Genomic DNA, 15,340 nt, shown 5'->3' on the forward strand with positions numbered 1-15,340 from the left:
TCACTGACAGCTGAGCTGCACCCACAAACCATGCTCTCTCCTCTGTGCCAGGGTGACCCAGGTGTGGGGCCAAGGGGACCCCCTGGACCACCTGGCCCCCCAGGACCACCAGGACCGTCCTCCAAGAATGACAAGCTGGTGAGTACCCACCAGGACACAGGGGTTTGAGGGGTGTGGGGGTCCATCAAGCCCCAAAGGTGCGGGATGGTCCCACCAGACCTGGGCAGCCCCCCTGTGCCTGACATCACCCTCCTGCTTCTCCCTCAGACCTTCATTGACATGGAGGGCTCTGGCTTTGGCGGCGACCTGGAGAGCCTGCGGGTGAGTGTGGGTGACTGCCTGTCCTGCCAGCTGGGAGTGGGGGGGACACACTCAGCCATGGCCCCTCTTTCTCTTCTAGGGTCCTCGAGGGCCACCTGGTCCCCCAGGGCCACCTGGAGTGCCTGGTTTGCCAGGGCAGCCAGGACAATTTGGGATGAACCGCACAGATGTGCCAGGACCACCGGGGCTGCCAGGCAGGGACGGGATTCCTGGCCCTCCAGGGCCAGTGGTAGGTGTATGGAGTAGCCAAGGGGACCCATCCCAGGGCTACCCTGTGGCAGTGGGGGGCGCTCAGTGCCCGCCAGCCCCATGGAGTTTCCCTGTGCTGGAAACAACTCCTGGAATCTTTCAGGGTCCTCAGGGTCCTCCAGGAAGAGATGGGGAGGCTGGACAGCCCGGGCCCAAAGGAGAGCGGGTGAGTCTCCTGTGTCCCATGTGGCCCAGGAGCTTGGCATGGCTTTCCCACAGGGCAGCCGACACTCCTGGCACATCCCTGGCCAGTCCAGCTCCTGGGATGGGGGCACCATTGTGCTCCTGCCTGGAGCTGGTCACCTTCTTCACACCCTCTTCTCCCTCCTCCTCCTCCTCAGGGTGACATGGGTGACCTCGGCCTCCCTGGTGTACCAGGACCCAAGGTACTGTGCCTGGGCTGGGTTTTTTGGGGGAGTCCCCCATCCATTGCAGACTTGAGGCAGGGATGCTGTTTGGGGGGGAATACTGCATGCTAATGAGGAGGGGGATGCTGGTATTTGGGTTCCTCCCAGATTGAGTGTGCATGGAGCTGCTGACCCACCAAAGGATGCTCTCGAGGGTCCTGGCTCCAAGAACTTTGCTCCAAGGGCTGCTACAGCAGGAAGCAGGCAGGAAAGTCAAGCAGACTGTTTCAAGGCTCAGAAGAGAGTTTGCCTGGGAGGGTTTTGAGTGCCCACACCCCACTGGGAAACACCATCTATGCATCACTCTCTTCTGCCTGCCTGCTCCAGCTTCTTTCCACCCTGCATTCTCAAGAGTAGAAATAAAGGCTTGACCTGCAGCCTGCAGCTGGGGGCAAGAACCTAAAAAATTAAGGTTTCTTAATCTTAATTCTAATCTTCTGCCAGCACCTAGGGAGCAGATGGGGTGGCAGTGGCTATAAGGACTGATCCTGGTGCTCCAACACCGTCACGAGGCTCAGGGATGTCTGTGAGCATCCCTCTTTGGCAGTGAGCTCTGCTGCAGCATCAGAGCCAGCCACATGTGCAAAAATATTCCCATTTATGATTTTAGATGAGCCTCTGGTGGCCACTGTAGACATTACATGGGGAGTAGGTGCGATGAAGGATGCCTGAGCTGGGCAATGCCCCTTGCCACGAAGCCCCAAGACAGGGGAGCATGAGGAAGAGCATCTGTGTCCTGTCCCAAAGGGGATTCGGGAGGGGATGCATTGCTTCCTGCTTGCAGGCTCCAGGCAGAGACCATTTTCACCTTCCATCTGTCCCCTTCTTCCTTTTGCAGGGCAACAAAGGAGAAACAGGACCAGCAGGACCTCCAGGAGAAACAGGCTTAGCTGGTCTTCCTGGGCCCATCGGACCCCGAGGGCAGCCAGGGCCCCCTGGGCCCCCGGGACCGCCAGGGCCGGGCTATGAGGCTGGATTTGTAAGTGGGCACTGCAGTGATGGTGGGTAGGATGAGCTGCAGCCTGGTACAGATATGACTCAGCCCCTTCTCCTCCCATTTAGGGTGACATGGAGGGCTCAGGGCTGTCATTCACCCCTGGACCACCTGGACCTGAAGGACCACAGGTAGCTCCATTCTTGCTCTCTCCATCTTGGGCTCCCTGGGGTATTCTCTGCAATCACATCCCCTGCTGTCACATGATCCTCATGGTGGTCTTGTTGCTTTCAGGGGGTGCCAGGACTGCCAGGGGTGAAGGTGAGGAACCCTTGCAGCATATTCCTCACCCTGGGTCCATCCATATAGGATGCCTACAGGCAACCTGGAGGAATGCTCCTGCTCTAACACCTCTTTCCTTGCAGGGTGAGATTGGCAGCCCTGGACAGCCTGGCTTGCCAGGATCAAAGGTAGGAGCATGGGGAGATTGAGATGGGCTGTGTGCCAGCACCAGGCAGCACTCCTGTGCTCCCCAACTTGGGATTGGATGCTCCCTACTGCATCCTGCTTTTTCCCACTCCTTATTGCAGGGAGATGCTGGGATGCCTGGTGTGGATGGCCGCCCTGGCCTGGAGGGCTTCCCTGGACCACAGGTAGGAGCATCAGCCCCCCCAGTTCCAAAAGCCCCATCACTGCAGACAGAGTACCCTTGATTGCAGCAGCTCCATCCCCAGCAGTCAAAATTCCCCCTCGCTGCTTTGGGGCCCGGCTCACTGCGTGCCAAGGGTGCCCACACAACTTAGGACTGGTCTCCATCACCTTGCCACCCCACTCACTACCACCTCCACCCAAAACTGCCACAGCCTGGCTTGCTGCCTGGACCTTGGAGGCAGAGTAGGGTGGCCTAAAGGATTTTGCTGAGCTGGAGGTGGGAGGGAGTCTCTGCTTGTGAGCCAGCATCTGGCTCCATATGGTGCCAAGCAGGAAGCTCACCCCTGCCTGCTTCTCCTTCCAGGGACCCAAAGGTGACAAAGGCAGCCCTGGCGAGAAGGTGGGTGCCACCAGGCTGGGGTTGGGGATTGGCTGGTGGTGGCCATGGGGCTGATGGCTTGTGTCTTCCAGGGAGAGCGAGGACAAGATGGTGTGGGGCTGCCTGGCCCCCCCGGCCCACCTGGTCCCCCTGGACAGGTCATCACTGTCTCGAGTGAAGATGTAAGTGGTGGCACCTGGCTTCAGCACAGCAGGGAGAAGCTAAAACTAGGGGGGGAGGAAGGGGTCTTCCCAGCAGGCATCATATGGAGGGAATGAGGGAGACTTGTCCAGCTCTGACCTGCAGAGCAAAGATCAGTGTGAAAAACCTCATTTTGTCTCTTTTTGCAGAAGTCTTTGGTGGCTTATCCTGGCCCAGAGGTAGGTGCCCTCCTGCCACCCGTGCCCACCCCTCAGCAGTGCCAGGAGGGCACCCTGTTTTTTGGAAAGAGGGGGTTTGCTCTTAGAAGCATCTCTGCTTCTGTCTGCAGGGCAGACCAGGCCATGCCGGCTTCCCGGTGAGTCAGTGACATATCTGGGGACCACAGGGGTGGCCTCGGTGACAGTTCTGGTTGCTTGTCCTGCTGCACTTTGCTGCAGGGTTTGGGGTGTGGGTTTGGTGGGTTGGAATGACAGTAGGCTCTGTCTTCTCCCTGCAGGGTCCAGTGGGACCGAAAGGAGACCAGGGGTCAACTGGTCCCCAGGGCTCCCCAGGGCTGAAGGTAACTGCTCCAAGTCACCTCCACCCTTGGGGTGGTCACTCTCCTGGTCCCCCATTGTACCTGGCCACTGGGTCCCACTGGTGACACCAGCCCTGGCACAGGAGGGAGCCTGGTCCCTTCATGTCCCCTCACACCTCCTCTTGTCTTGCAGGGAGAGAAAGGGGAGCCTGGCGTCATCATCAGTCCTGATGGGACTGTGGTCACTGCAAAGGTGAAAGGAGAAAAGGTGAGAGCATGGTGGGAATGGGGCGCACATCCCCATGTTACAGCTACCAGGTGGTCCTGGTGGTGATGTCCTTTCCATTGTCTGCAGGGGGAGCCAGGGCTGCAGGGACCAATGGGACCACCAGTAAGTCACCTTCATCATCCTCCTTGTATTCCATGGGGAGGGACAAAGATGATCCTGGCCAAAGGGGGACAGTGGGATAGTATGGGGGATAGACAGTGAGACAGTATGGGGTACTGAGCATCCTCATCTTCTCTCCCTTCCAGGGTCCCCAGGGACGAACAGGGATGAAGGGAGAGATCGGCTTTCCGGGCAGACCCGTAAGACCTGCTCCCGGTTTGTTTGTCTCCTCGGCCATCGCCCCCACCCCATCCCCCTGCCTTGTTTGCACATCTTGCACCTGCTGAATCCCAAACCCTACTGTGCCCCTGAGGGATGGGATGATGCCAGGGTGTCAGAGGAGACTCTGGAGCATCAGGTCTGACACCAGGGGTCAGCAGGGGGATGGGAACAAGGCTCATCTGTGCTGCTCATCCACAGGGACGTCCCGGCATGAACGGGCTGAAGGGTGAGAAGGGCGACCCCGCGGATGTGCTGGGCTTGCGGGTGAGCACTGCTGTGGCCCCCCAGCTGCTGGCCCTGCAGACTGGGGGACACACACCAAGGGTCTCCCTGAGTACCCCAGTCTCTTAGGCAAAGGGCACGTCTCCCTGTCTCAGGGACTGGTTGCCCCTCTGGAGCAGGACATGGCCCTGGTGTCCCACCCCATGGTGGGAACTGCCCACTTTGCAGGACCCTGACACATCTTCTCACCCTCCACAGGGTCCCCCAGGACCCCCAGGACCCCCTGGGCCCCCTGGGCCACCTGGCAGCATAGCCTACAACAGTGGCAACGTGAGTAGCAGCACAGTCACCGTGGTGGAGATGCTGGTGACTGGGTTCCCTGGTGCCCTCTGCCTGGCTGGAGGCCATAGAGGATACTCCGGTGACATCCTGGCTGGGGCTGGCACTTTGGACTGTCACCAGCATTGAGGGGGGATCCCCAAGGATGCTGTTGTCTCTGCAGCCACTTCCTTTGCATCTCCACAGACCTTCAGCGACTCCAGCCATCCCGTACTGCCGGCGTTTCCTGGTAAGGGGGTACCTCTCTCCCAGCACCCTCTGGGCAGTTTGGGCAACCTCAGCAAGGCAGGGTTGAGGGGAAGCCCACTCCATTAGGGCTGGGATGCTGCAGCTCTGAGGCAGTATCTCTGCTGCTGCCCACAGGTTTCCACCAGTTCCCAGGACAAAAGGGAGAGAAGGGTGATGCTGGACCCCCAGGACCCCCAGGTAGGTGATGGGTCCTCATATGTAGAGGAGGGCAGGGGTTGGCTCATGCCCATCCCCACTCTCCTCTCCTTTCCCTCTTTCCACAGGCCACTTCCCCTATGACCCAGCTCGCTTGGGTGCCAACCTGCGGGTAAGGCCTTTGCACACTGGTGGCTGGAACTCAGCACAATTTGGGGTATTGGGGTGCACCCTGGGCACTCACCCAGATGGCTGTGCCATGCTGCAGGGTGACAAGGGGGATGCAGGTCCCAAGGGCGAGAAGGGCGAGCCGGGCAGCACTCCACTTTACAGTGCCAGCGTCTCTGGACTGCCAGGGCCTCCAGGGCCCCAGGGATACCCTGGACTGCCAGTGAGTATCTCATGGGGCAGGGAGTAAGGGGGGCATGGCAGGGGCAGCCTCCCTGCAGCCTTTGCTCCAAGGAATATTCTTTCACACTGCCTAGGGTCCCAAGGGGGACAGTATTGTCGGGCCACCAGGGCCTCCTGGACCTCAGGGTCCCCCTGGTATTGGATATGAGGGGCGGCAGGGCCCCCCTGGCCCTCCTGGACCCCCTGGTCCACCCTCCTTCCCAGGTCCCCACAGGCAAGGTGAGTGGCTGCCCTGTTGCATCCCTCTACCTGCCACCTCCACATCCCTCTGTTCATCCCCCCCCATCCCTCCTGCACCCCAGCATCCTTCTGTGTGTCCTGACATCGCTCTCTGCATCCCCTGCATCCCTCACTCCACCTGCCACATCCCTCCCTGCACCCTACCACATCCTTCCTTGCATCCCATGCATCCCTCCCTGTACTTCTGCATCCCTCCCCATGCTGCATCGCTCTACATCTCATCTTTCTCCCCTCACAGCAATCAGCATCCCTGGGCCCCCAGGACCACCAGGACCCCCTGGACCGCCAGGCACTAGTGGGATGTCCTTGGGGGTGAGTCAGGACTCTGGGCAAGGTGTTGCCAGTGGGCCAGCCAGCTGGTCCCTGAGCCACCTCCTGGGCTGTGCCCGCAGCTCCGTGTCGTGCCAACATACCAGGCAATGCTGAGTGCCGTGCATGAACTGCCAGAGGGTAACCTGGTCTTCCTGACTGATCGGCAAGAACTCTACGTCCGCCTGCGCGGTGGCTTCCGACGGGTGCTGGTGAGTGGGGGGGCCCAGAGGGGAGCCCTGTCTGGGTTGTAGTGCCCAGCTCTCGGGGAGTGCAGACAGCACCACCCTGGGGGTTCAGTTTTGACTCCTGATGATGTTTGGGGGTGCCCCCACCTGTGCATGAGAAGAGCAGATGGGGGCACCTGGGAACTGATACGCCATGCCTTTGCAGCTGGAGGAGCACAACTTGATCCCCAGTTCAGCTCTGGTGAGTCCTGCGTTCCTCGTGCCCACCCTTATCCCCCATCTGCATCACTGTCCTTCATCCTCATGCATCCTCATTCCATTGTCAACCATCTCTATCCAAAATCACCTTCATCCCCTTCTCCATCCATCCCCAGCCATCTCCTTTTCCATCCATCCCCAGCCATCCCCTTCTCCATCCATCCCCAACCATCGCCTTCTCCATCTGCCCCTGACCCATCCCCAACCATCACCACTTCCATCCCCAACATTCTCCATCTCTATCCTTGTCTCCATGCAACCCCAACATTCTCCATCTGCATCCCCAACCATCTCCATTCATCCCAAATCACCTCCATCTCTATCCATCTCCAGTCATCCTCATCTCTATCCCAAACCATCTCTACCCCTGTCTACAACCCCATCCCCACCTGGAGCATCACCACCAACCCTGAGCTAGTCTCCCCCTCCCCAGGACAACGAGGTGTACGACAAGCCACCCACCCTCCACTATGCCGGCACGCAGCCCCGCGGGCCCCTGCACCCCCTCCGCAACCACGTCCCCCCACCCACCGCCCGACCCTGGCGTGGGGATGAAGTGGTGGCCAACCAGCACCGCCTGCCCGAGCAACCCCTGCTCCACCACCAGCACGAGCTCCTCAACAGTTACTACATCCACCGCCGGCCGGATCCGGCTCCTGTAGCTGCCCATGTGCACCAGGACTTCCAGCCCGCCGTGAGTGCCATGTGCTGGACAAGGGGAGGTGATGATGGTGACCAAAGCCATGTCCCTCAAGCTCTTTTGTCCCCTCTTGGCAGCTTCACTTGGTGGCCCTGAATGCCCCGCTGAGCGGTGGCATGCGTGGCATCCGGGGTGCTGACTTCCAGTGCTTCCAGCAAGCTCGGCAGGTCGGGCTGGCCGGCACCTTCCGTGCGTTCCTGTCCTCACGTTTGCAAGATCTCTACAGCATAGTGCGCAGGGCCGACCGTGCCACCATCCCCATTGTCAACCTCCAGGTAGGTGTGTCCCCATCCCCCTTCTGACACTCCGTCAGCTACAAACGATTGTAGAATAGGATCATAGAATCATCATGGTTGGAAAAGACCACTAAGATCATCAAGTCCAACCATTAACCCAGCACTGCCAAGGTTTGGGATGCTCTGCATTCTGATGCCCCCATTCATCCATGAAGCATTCCCTTCCTGGAGGCTCCTGGGATGTTCTTGGGGTGAAGGCAGGACTAACTATCTCCCATTTTTTCCCCTTCCCACCAGGATGAAGTGCTCTTCAATAACTGGGAAGCCCTTTTCACAGGCAGTGGGGCCCCGCTGCGAGCCAATGCTCGCATCCTCTCCTTTGATGGCCGGGATGTCCTGCGGGATGCAGGATGGTGAGTGCAGGATTGAGCAATGGGAAAATGGGGTTTGGAGCATGGGAGGGGCAGCAGCAGCCCCCATCTTTCATCCTTCCAGGCCACAGAAGAGTGTCTGGCACGGCTCGGATGCCAAAGGCCGGCGCTTGCCTGAGAGCTACTGTGAGACATGGCGGACGGAGGAGCATGCCGTGACCGGCCAGGCGTCCTCACTGTCCTCTGGAAAACTGCTGGAGCAGGTGGCCAGCAGCTGCCAGCATGCCTTCATTGTCCTCTGCATTGAGAACAGCTTCATGACCGCCGCCAAAAAGTGATACCCACCCTCCCATCCCTTGGGTACCCTCATCTCCCCAGGGAGGGTCGAGGACCCTGCACCCCAGCACCCCTGGGGTCCTCAGCCCCCTCCATGTGCCTGCTCTCGCCCCGCAGGGTTTTCTTCCCCCGCAGACCTGATGCCAAAGAGTATTGCCATGGCCCTTGCCCTGGGTTGGCAGGGGCTCAGGTCCCACTTGGGGCAGGGCAGCCATGGGCTGGCTGCCTTCCTCTTCCTCCTCCTCCCCTTCCTCCTCTTCTAACTCCTAATATTTAACCACTTCAGCTTGTTCCCCCACCTGCTCAGATGCTCTTTTCAGTGTGGCTGGCTGAGAGGATGCTCGGCAGGAGTTTTCAGCGCTGACATGTGGGTTGCCCTCCCCAGAAGGCTGTGGGGGCTTTCTGACCAGCACCCCAGCCCCACACCGTCCGCAGCAGGAGCCTGGGGTTGGACCCAAATCCCTTCTGCTGGGGCCATAGGGTCTTCTCCAGCCAAAACCCCAGCATCCCACCCAAGGGACTGTCCTGTGGTGGTCCAGGGGCTCCCCTAGATGGTCTCCGTCCCATCCCATCATCATCTTCACCTCCACCTCCCAGCCAGCAGAGCTCTAGTGGGGGTTTGGTCTCCCCCAACCCCTCCACACACCCTCGCAACTTCTGGCTGTGCCCTCACAGCCCAGATACAGCCACAGTCATCTCAGCACAGGTACTGGGGTGATGGGGTGGCCCTGCCATGTGGCCAGGTGTGCTCTTGGCATGTGTTTATGTGCGTGTGTGTGTTGAGCACGTGTGGTATTGAGGACATGCACTGCCATCCCCCTCCTCCCCGTGCCACCTTTGCTGGGCTCAAATGGTGAAGGCACAGCAAAGCTGGTTGGAATTGGTGTGGGCAAATCCAAGGTGCTAAAAAAAAAAAAAAACCAAAAAAAAAAGAAAGAAAAAGAGAAATCTGTAACTAGCTTTTTTTTGTTATTGTATGGAAATTATTACCATAAAAGCTATGCGAGTCGCATGGTCTCTATTTCTTACAGTCTACTGTATTTTGTGTAATTAATGCAATTTAAAGCCTGTGGATCTTTATATTATTTTTTTTGTCATTTGGTTTTGTCCTATAAACCATTTTCTAAAGGCACTGAATAAAGAAACATCCTCTTGTAACCTGGTTCTGTGCCATGATGGGGATGCTGTGGGATGGGGTCCCCATCCATATTCCTGTGTAGTACCCCATAGTGGCACCATGGGAATCCTGCCCCTGCTTTGTGTTTGGGGATGGGGAGGGGCACAGTCCTGTCTCCACAGCGCAGAAAATATGCCCCAAGGGTTATATCCTCAACGGACCAGCACTGAGGACCAGCAGAGGGACAGGAGACCAAGCACACGGTGACGATGGTGATGCTCACTTAGGGAGCCTGATGCTCAGGCTCGCACAGTGCCTGCCTCCGGGCTTTTCTCCTGTGCTGGAATCTCCACAGGGAGCTGGCATGGCTCCTTGGCCAAGGCAAGCTCCACTGGCTGCCTGTGGCGGCTGTGCCGGATGCCCACACCGATGGCTGCCAGTAGGTACACCACGGCCAGCAGCGTGAAGTAGCCAAAATACACGTAAAACTGGAAGAGAGCAGAGGGGAGAGAACAACACTTGAAGTCCTGCTCTCATACCACAGCATTAAGGGACCACCTCCATCCTAGGTGTCCCCCCATCCCTACCTGGGGATGTACAGATAAGCCCAAGCCCCTCTTGTCCGCCACGATGACGGTGATAATGGTCTTCAGCACGGTGCCAAAGAAGGTGTTGACCCCGAAGACCAGAGCACAAAGCTCTTTGGAGAGGGAGGTAGCAATCTGGAAACTGGGAAAAGTGGGAGCACTGGTGAACCGCTGGTATCAACCTGGCTGCCGGGGTGGGAGCAAGTCCCCAGGGACATTACGCACATGGCAATTGGCACCAGGAACTGGTAGGAGCCACGGAAGAGGACATAGGCAACATAGCACAGCCAGATGTTGGTGGTGGAGTTCATTAGCAGGAGCAATCCTGCCTGGAATGCTGTCACCACTCCGATAACCAGCTCTGACCACAGCGTCCAGCGGATCTTCACGTAGCCGGCGGCAAAGGAGGCAATGGCCCCTAGGTAGGGATGAAGCAAGCTGTGAGAACCTCAGGGACCACTTGGCCTAGGCTGGGACCCAGCCCAGTGATGATGAGGTCATCTCCAAAGCCAGGCCACTCCCTGTATCCCCAGAAATTTTGTCAGGACCCACATTCCCAAGGGTTGCAGTGGGATGGAGTGTCCCACTGCATCCCTGCTGTTCCCAGCCATCCCAGTGGTTGCAGGGGCACTCTTGGCATCCTCCACACTCTTGGCATCCTCAGCCATTCCCAGGGGATGCAGAAGGACAGGACTGACCCCCTGCATCACCAGTGTCCCCAGCCACTCCCAGGGGATGCAGTAGGATGAGGGTGTTCCCCCCCAAATGCCCAGTGTCCCCATCCCATGCAACTTTACCCAGCAGTGTGGAGGCAGCATCTACTCCTCCGTTGTACAACCGGCGATTGTCTGTAGTGGGAGAGATCTCATTCCAGAGGATGTGTGCATAGTACAGCATCAGGTAGTACCCAGCTGAGTTGAAGATCCACCACAAGGACCAGAGCCGGAGCTGGGGCTGCCTGGCCAACGCTCCCACCTCCCGCAGCATCCGGCACAGCACCGCATCCCGCCACCCCTGTGCCCTACCACTGCCGTCCCCATCAGCCATCCTCTCCAGCTCAGTGGATGCAGCCCTCTCATCAGTCCCCCTGGGCCGGTTGAAGAACAGGCTGCGCCGGGGCCGCTCGAGGAAGAGAGTGAGGATGAGGCCAAAGCTGACAAAGCCCAAGGAGACATAGTTGAGGGTGAGGAAGGAGATGCTGCCCAATGTGACACAAAGCTGGCCCAACACTGAGCTGGTGAAGACACCCAGGAGGACAGCGGAGCGGGAATAACTGGCCATCCGCTGGTAGCGGGATGGGGCGACGAGGGAGAAGATGTAGGAGGAGTAAGCAATGCGGGCGGCCATGGTGATGCCGTAGAAGAACTCCATAAGCTGCATGGCCAGGACAGAGGTGCCCAACACCAGCAGCAGCCAGATGGAGATGTGGCTCAGGCTCTGCAGCACCAGCACTGGCTTGTAGCGCAGGTAGTCCGTCAGCAGGAAGATGGGCACCAGCACGGCCATGTATGAGTAGGACAACACTGGTGTGATCTCGTTGGTCACCTGCCATGAAGGCAAGAAGGGACTGAGCACTGGATACATCCCTGAGGATGCCCCAGAGCCTGGAGGAATGTGGTTTGTGTGGGCACCAGCTGCTGATCTCCATCACAGCATTTCCTTGGGGAGGAATGTGACCAGCAGGGCGTTCAGCTGGGGGTCTGGCTGAGCCTCGGCCCCCTCCTGCGCCAGGAATGCAGTGTTCCCATAGACACAGCAGCCAGCTGGGACTGAGGCCAGCATCCCTTGGTCAAGGGATGATGACATGTGGCCCCTCCTTGTCTAACCCCATCGTTGCCAGCAGCCCAGAGGTGCACTGTGCCAGTCTGGAAAGGTCTCCTCAATGGGATAGGGCAACGTATCTCCCAGACCAGCATCCCTCTGCCATCCCACAGGCTGCCCACATGTGCAGGGATCAAGCATCACTCCCCAAAATCAGTTGCTAGTCTGGGAACAAGTTCTTATGTCACAGCAAGTTGAGCCTGAGACTTAGGGACCAGGTGACTTCACAGCCAAGGGAGACAGCGACCCACCCCTCACCACCTTCTCCCCACTAAAAGCACCACTGTGAGTCACCACACACCACAGTGCCCAGGATGTGACACCCCCACGCACCCCAGAACTGTGGATGGATGCTCTGGGCAGCCCCAGCGTGGTGACTGTGGCTGGAAAGGGGGACACCAGGGTGGGGGACAGGGTGCCCATGGCTCACCTCTTCCTTGGTGAAGTTCTTGTTGGGCCCCAGGAGATACGGGGTGATGAAGCTCTCCCCAGGCCGGATCTGTGTCATGAAGCCATAGAAGCAGAGGTAGAAGACTTGCAGCTTCCAGCGCTGGTCCGGCACTGTCTCCGATGCCGGCTTTTTGGCACCATCATCCTTCTTGGGCATGGCTCTGCAGCAGGACAGGGGCGTTATCCCAGGAACCATCAGCTACATGGGTTTTTCCAGACCAGGCAGCCCCTCTCTGTCTGCCGGCGCTCTTGGATGCATGGAAAACCACGGCGCTGCAGTTTCTGCGGAAAAAGCAGCATTTGGCAGGGGCTCAAAATTCCTCCAGAATCGCAAGGCAAATAAATACCACTACCTTCTCCACAGGAGGTGTTCTGGGAAGCAGAAAAGCAGCCCTGTGTCTCACTGTGCAAAAGCAGGGGGGTCATTTCGGGCAGCATTTGTAAATCACGTGCATCTGGAGCCTGGATGCACAAAGCACCTGGATCCACAATGAGGCATCCTCAGATCCCAGACCCTCCTTTTCCTCCCTTTTAAGAGTCAGTGGGGTTTTACCACTTCCTCGAGGAATGCTTCCCTCTGACCTACAGACACAGAGGGACGCAGATGCCCTGTGCCAGGGATGTTCCAGGGGGGAACGGCAGCGGCCACCAGGAATGTGCCGGTTGTGGAAGCAAGTTAATGTGCACACTGGGCACAGGGCCGTTGTTATACAGTAGCTGGGTGGTTGGCAGGACTTTAGCTAAGCCACAGGCAAGCGCCTGCCCCTTGGCTCTTCCCGGCGGGACACAATGCCCAGTCTGGGGAGAATACAAAATGCCACAAGATTCACGGTCCAGAGAAGGATTAAAAGCTCAAATCCTGAGGTTTGGCTGCAGGAAATCTGGCAGTGCCAAGAGACCTGATTAGCAGTCACGGGATGAGGGAAGGGACAGGAGAAGGCCTGAACTGAGCGTCCTCCCAGTGCTTCCTACTCCCACAACAGATCACTGACAGTACTTTTCATGCCATAAAATTCCACGTGTACCAATACACGCCACGGGAGCAAGGTCTAGAAACCTGATCACCCTGCTAATTACAGAACAGCTAATCACGGTCATGAAAAAACAAGTCCATGGTCCCAGTCTGTGTCCCCCCTGGATCCTGCATGGTGAAACCAGGGGGCTCACCTGTGGAGCCCCTCCTGGCCACTGGATAACACACATGACTAATGGGAACACGAGCCAGGGAAAGCTGGTCATGACCAAAACCAAAAGCAGCAGCAGGAAGCAAAGTGCCCATTTGCCCCAGTGAGAACTCACCACTCCAGGGGCATTCCCGTGGGATTTCGGTGCCTGTGCCCAAGCATCACCAAAACACGTGTCCCAGAGCTTGTGGCTGAGCAAACAGATCCCTGGGGATCAGGGCAGGGATTCAGCACTTGCTCACTGCCAGCCAGTGAGCCGGCACTGGCTCAGGCACTGGATGAAGCACTGGCTCCCCTGCTGTGGCAGGAAGGGCAAAGGGCAAGGAGCAGGGGCTCAACCCCCCTCAAAACAGCCACCCCAGCACTGTGCCATGCCATGCAGAGCCACGAGTGCCTGAACTCTGCCCCACTGCCTGCTTGTCCCCGAGCTGGGCTGTGGGTGGCACCTGCAGCAACTTGCTGTGGATCAGCCCCCGCCAGGACCCCGATGGTATGTTTGCCACCCTCTGCAAGCCATTTGCTGTCATGTCCATCCAGGATGGATATGCACATTCATCCCTGGCCCAAAGGAAACCATCTGCACCCAACCCCGCATGCAGCTCCTCAAAGTTGCTCCAGTGCCACTGTTCCCAACAACACTGACTCCTAACTCTCAGCATGTGTGCCCCCACACATGGAGGGAGTCCAGCCCAGAACCCACCTGACCAGACCAAATTCCACCTCTCCAGAATATCCATGGACCTGCTCTACTCAAGGTGAATGGGCTTGGGTCCCAGGGAATGCTCCATCCTTCATCTCTGGTGCCAGGGAGAGGAGTGGAAGAGGGAGAGGGAGCAGTATGGAGAGAGGAAGGGAGAAGAGAGAGGGAGACGAGTAGAGCAGGGGCCGTTATCGCTGCTTATCGCCGGGTTATCGTGGTGTGACCTTGACATGGATCGCTGTCACGGATCACTGTCACGCTATGCCGTTGTCAACCTGGGCCATGGGTGACGAGGGTGGCCAAGCTCAGGCTCAGCTTCCCACGGAGCCACGGCCAGCACCGTCCAGAGTGGACAGCCCTGCAGGGTCGGAGGATGCGGTGACACAGAAGCGATGCTGCCAAAGCACAACGTGTTTTGTGTGGTTCTGCCAAGCAGAACTGGGGGACGCGAGTCCCTGGAGCGCCTTCCCTGAAAGAAGGGGTGGGAAGCTGCCTAAAATACACCCTTGTTCCCCGCCCGTCCTCATCACCCGAGGGATGGGCGCTGCAGGGTGGTTTGGGGTGCACGTGGGTGTTGAGGGCGCGGGGGGCGCGCGGCACCTGCTCACCCTGAAACGGAGCGCTACCCTGGGGGCCCCCACATGCCCAGCATCCAGGGGCACTCACACTGCCGACACCCCAGGTATATCCCGGGCACCCCATCACCCCGGGGACACCCCCACCCGCGGCCCCCGGCGCTGCCCGTACCTGGTGGGCGGTGGGCATGGGCGCTGCGGGCCGTCCCCGCCCGGGCGCGGCGCGGGGGTCCCGGGGCTCCCCGCTGCTGCCCTCGCCGGGTCTGCAGCGAACCCGGGAGACGAGGAGGAGGAGGAGGATGCGGGGGGCCCTCGGGAAATGTAGTCGTGCCCCATGTGCGGAGCGGCGGGGGCACTACAAGTTCCACAGTGCAGCGGGCGGGAGGAAGGGGAGGAGGAGGCAGAGGAAGAGGAGGAGTGCGGCCACGCTCGGGACGGAGTTCTGCTGACAGTTGTGTGTCCGATATAGGGGCATTTCAGCCCCCGAAAGTGTTGGGGAGGGGCAGGATATCCCTTCTCCAGCTCCCCGCCCACCTACCGTGGGCTCTGGGCTGCGGGGTCCGGGCGCGCTGCCCCCCGCCTTGGCTCCCTCTGCTCATTTAACTCCCCAGCGTTGCTTGGGTTTCTCTCTGCCCCCGCCCTCTTTTTTTGTTTTTGTTTTGTTTTTTTGGGGGGTGGGGTG

At 58.9% G+C, this 15,340-nt stretch overlaps 2 protein-coding genes across 9 annotated transcripts in view; one reads left to right on the forward strand and one right to left on the reverse strand.

Moving 5' to 3' along the window:
- COL18A1 (collagen type XVIII alpha 1 chain) overlaps window positions 1-9,245 on the forward strand; it is a 38,582-nt gene extending 29,337 nt beyond the window's left edge. For all 4 annotated transcript variants that reach the window (XM_071561767.1, XM_071561764.1, XM_071561765.1 and 1 more), the window contains 32 exons: window positions 52-138; window positions 268-321; window positions 401-550; window positions 674-736; window positions 912-956; window positions 1,816-1,956; window positions 2,040-2,102; window positions 2,206-2,232; window positions 2,337-2,381; window positions 2,502-2,564; window positions 2,927-2,962; window positions 3,034-3,123; window positions 3,292-3,321; window positions 3,432-3,458; window positions 3,600-3,662; window positions 3,814-3,888; window positions 3,976-4,011; window positions 4,155-4,208; window positions 4,429-4,494; window positions 4,711-4,782; window positions 4,978-5,020; window positions 5,155-5,217; window positions 5,304-5,347; window positions 5,444-5,566; window positions 5,661-5,805; window positions 6,065-6,138; window positions 6,219-6,347; window positions 6,529-6,564; window positions 7,015-7,275; window positions 7,359-7,556; window positions 7,815-7,930; window positions 8,013-9,245. In XM_071561767.1, the coding sequence (XP_071417868.1) occupies window positions 52-138; window positions 268-321; window positions 401-550; window positions 674-736; window positions 912-956; window positions 1,816-1,956; window positions 2,040-2,102; window positions 2,206-2,232; window positions 2,337-2,381; window positions 2,502-2,564; window positions 2,927-2,962; window positions 3,034-3,123; window positions 3,292-3,321; window positions 3,432-3,458; window positions 3,600-3,662; window positions 3,814-3,888; window positions 3,976-4,011; window positions 4,155-4,208; window positions 4,429-4,494; window positions 4,711-4,782; window positions 4,978-5,020; window positions 5,155-5,217; window positions 5,304-5,347; window positions 5,444-5,566; window positions 5,661-5,805; window positions 6,065-6,138; window positions 6,219-6,347; window positions 6,529-6,564; window positions 7,015-7,275; window positions 7,359-7,556; window positions 7,815-7,930; window positions 8,013-8,226 (2,733 nt within the window). In that variant the 3' untranslated portion in view covers window positions 8,227-9,245. The remainder of the gene's footprint in view (window positions 1-51; window positions 139-267; window positions 322-400; window positions 551-673; window positions 737-911; window positions 957-1,815; window positions 1,957-2,039; window positions 2,103-2,205; window positions 2,233-2,336; window positions 2,382-2,501; window positions 2,565-2,926; window positions 2,963-3,033; window positions 3,124-3,291; window positions 3,322-3,431; window positions 3,459-3,599; window positions 3,663-3,813; window positions 3,889-3,975; window positions 4,012-4,154; window positions 4,209-4,428; window positions 4,495-4,710; window positions 4,783-4,977; window positions 5,021-5,154; window positions 5,218-5,303; window positions 5,348-5,443; window positions 5,567-5,660; window positions 5,806-6,064; window positions 6,139-6,218; window positions 6,348-6,528; window positions 6,565-7,014; window positions 7,276-7,358; window positions 7,557-7,814; window positions 7,931-8,012) is intronic.
- SLC19A1 (solute carrier family 19 member 1) lies at window positions 9,175-15,003 on the reverse strand. Of its 5 annotated transcripts, XM_071561770.1 has the most exons (8): window positions 14,831-15,003; window positions 14,084-14,180; window positions 13,499-13,590; window positions 12,180-12,481; window positions 10,726-11,473; window positions 10,154-10,346; window positions 9,929-10,070; window positions 9,175-9,829 (listed from the first exon to the last, which is right to left on the reverse strand). In XM_071561770.1, the coding sequence occupies exons 4-8, from the start codon at window positions 12,393-12,395 to the stop codon at window positions 9,641-9,643; spliced, it is 1,488 nt and encodes a 495-aa protein (XP_071417871.1). In that variant the 5' UTR covers window positions 12,396-12,481; window positions 13,499-13,590; window positions 14,084-14,180; window positions 14,831-15,003; the 3' UTR covers window positions 9,175-9,640. The 5 variants fall into 5 exon arrangements, with proteins under 5 accessions (XP_071417871.1, XP_071417873.1, XP_071417869.1 ...); XM_071561772.1 differs by lacking the exon at window positions 13,499-13,590; XM_071561768.1 differs by lacking the exons at window positions 13,499-13,590; window positions 14,084-14,180.
- Window positions 15,004-15,340: the final 337 nt, after the last annotated feature.

This window comes from Pithys albifrons, chromosome 8 (genome assembly GCF_047495875.1).
Source record: "Pithys albifrons albifrons isolate INPA30051 chromosome 8, PitAlb_v1, whole genome shotgun sequence".
Classification (NCBI taxonomy): Eukaryota; Metazoa; Chordata; class Aves; order Passeriformes; family Thamnophilidae; genus Pithys; species Pithys albifrons.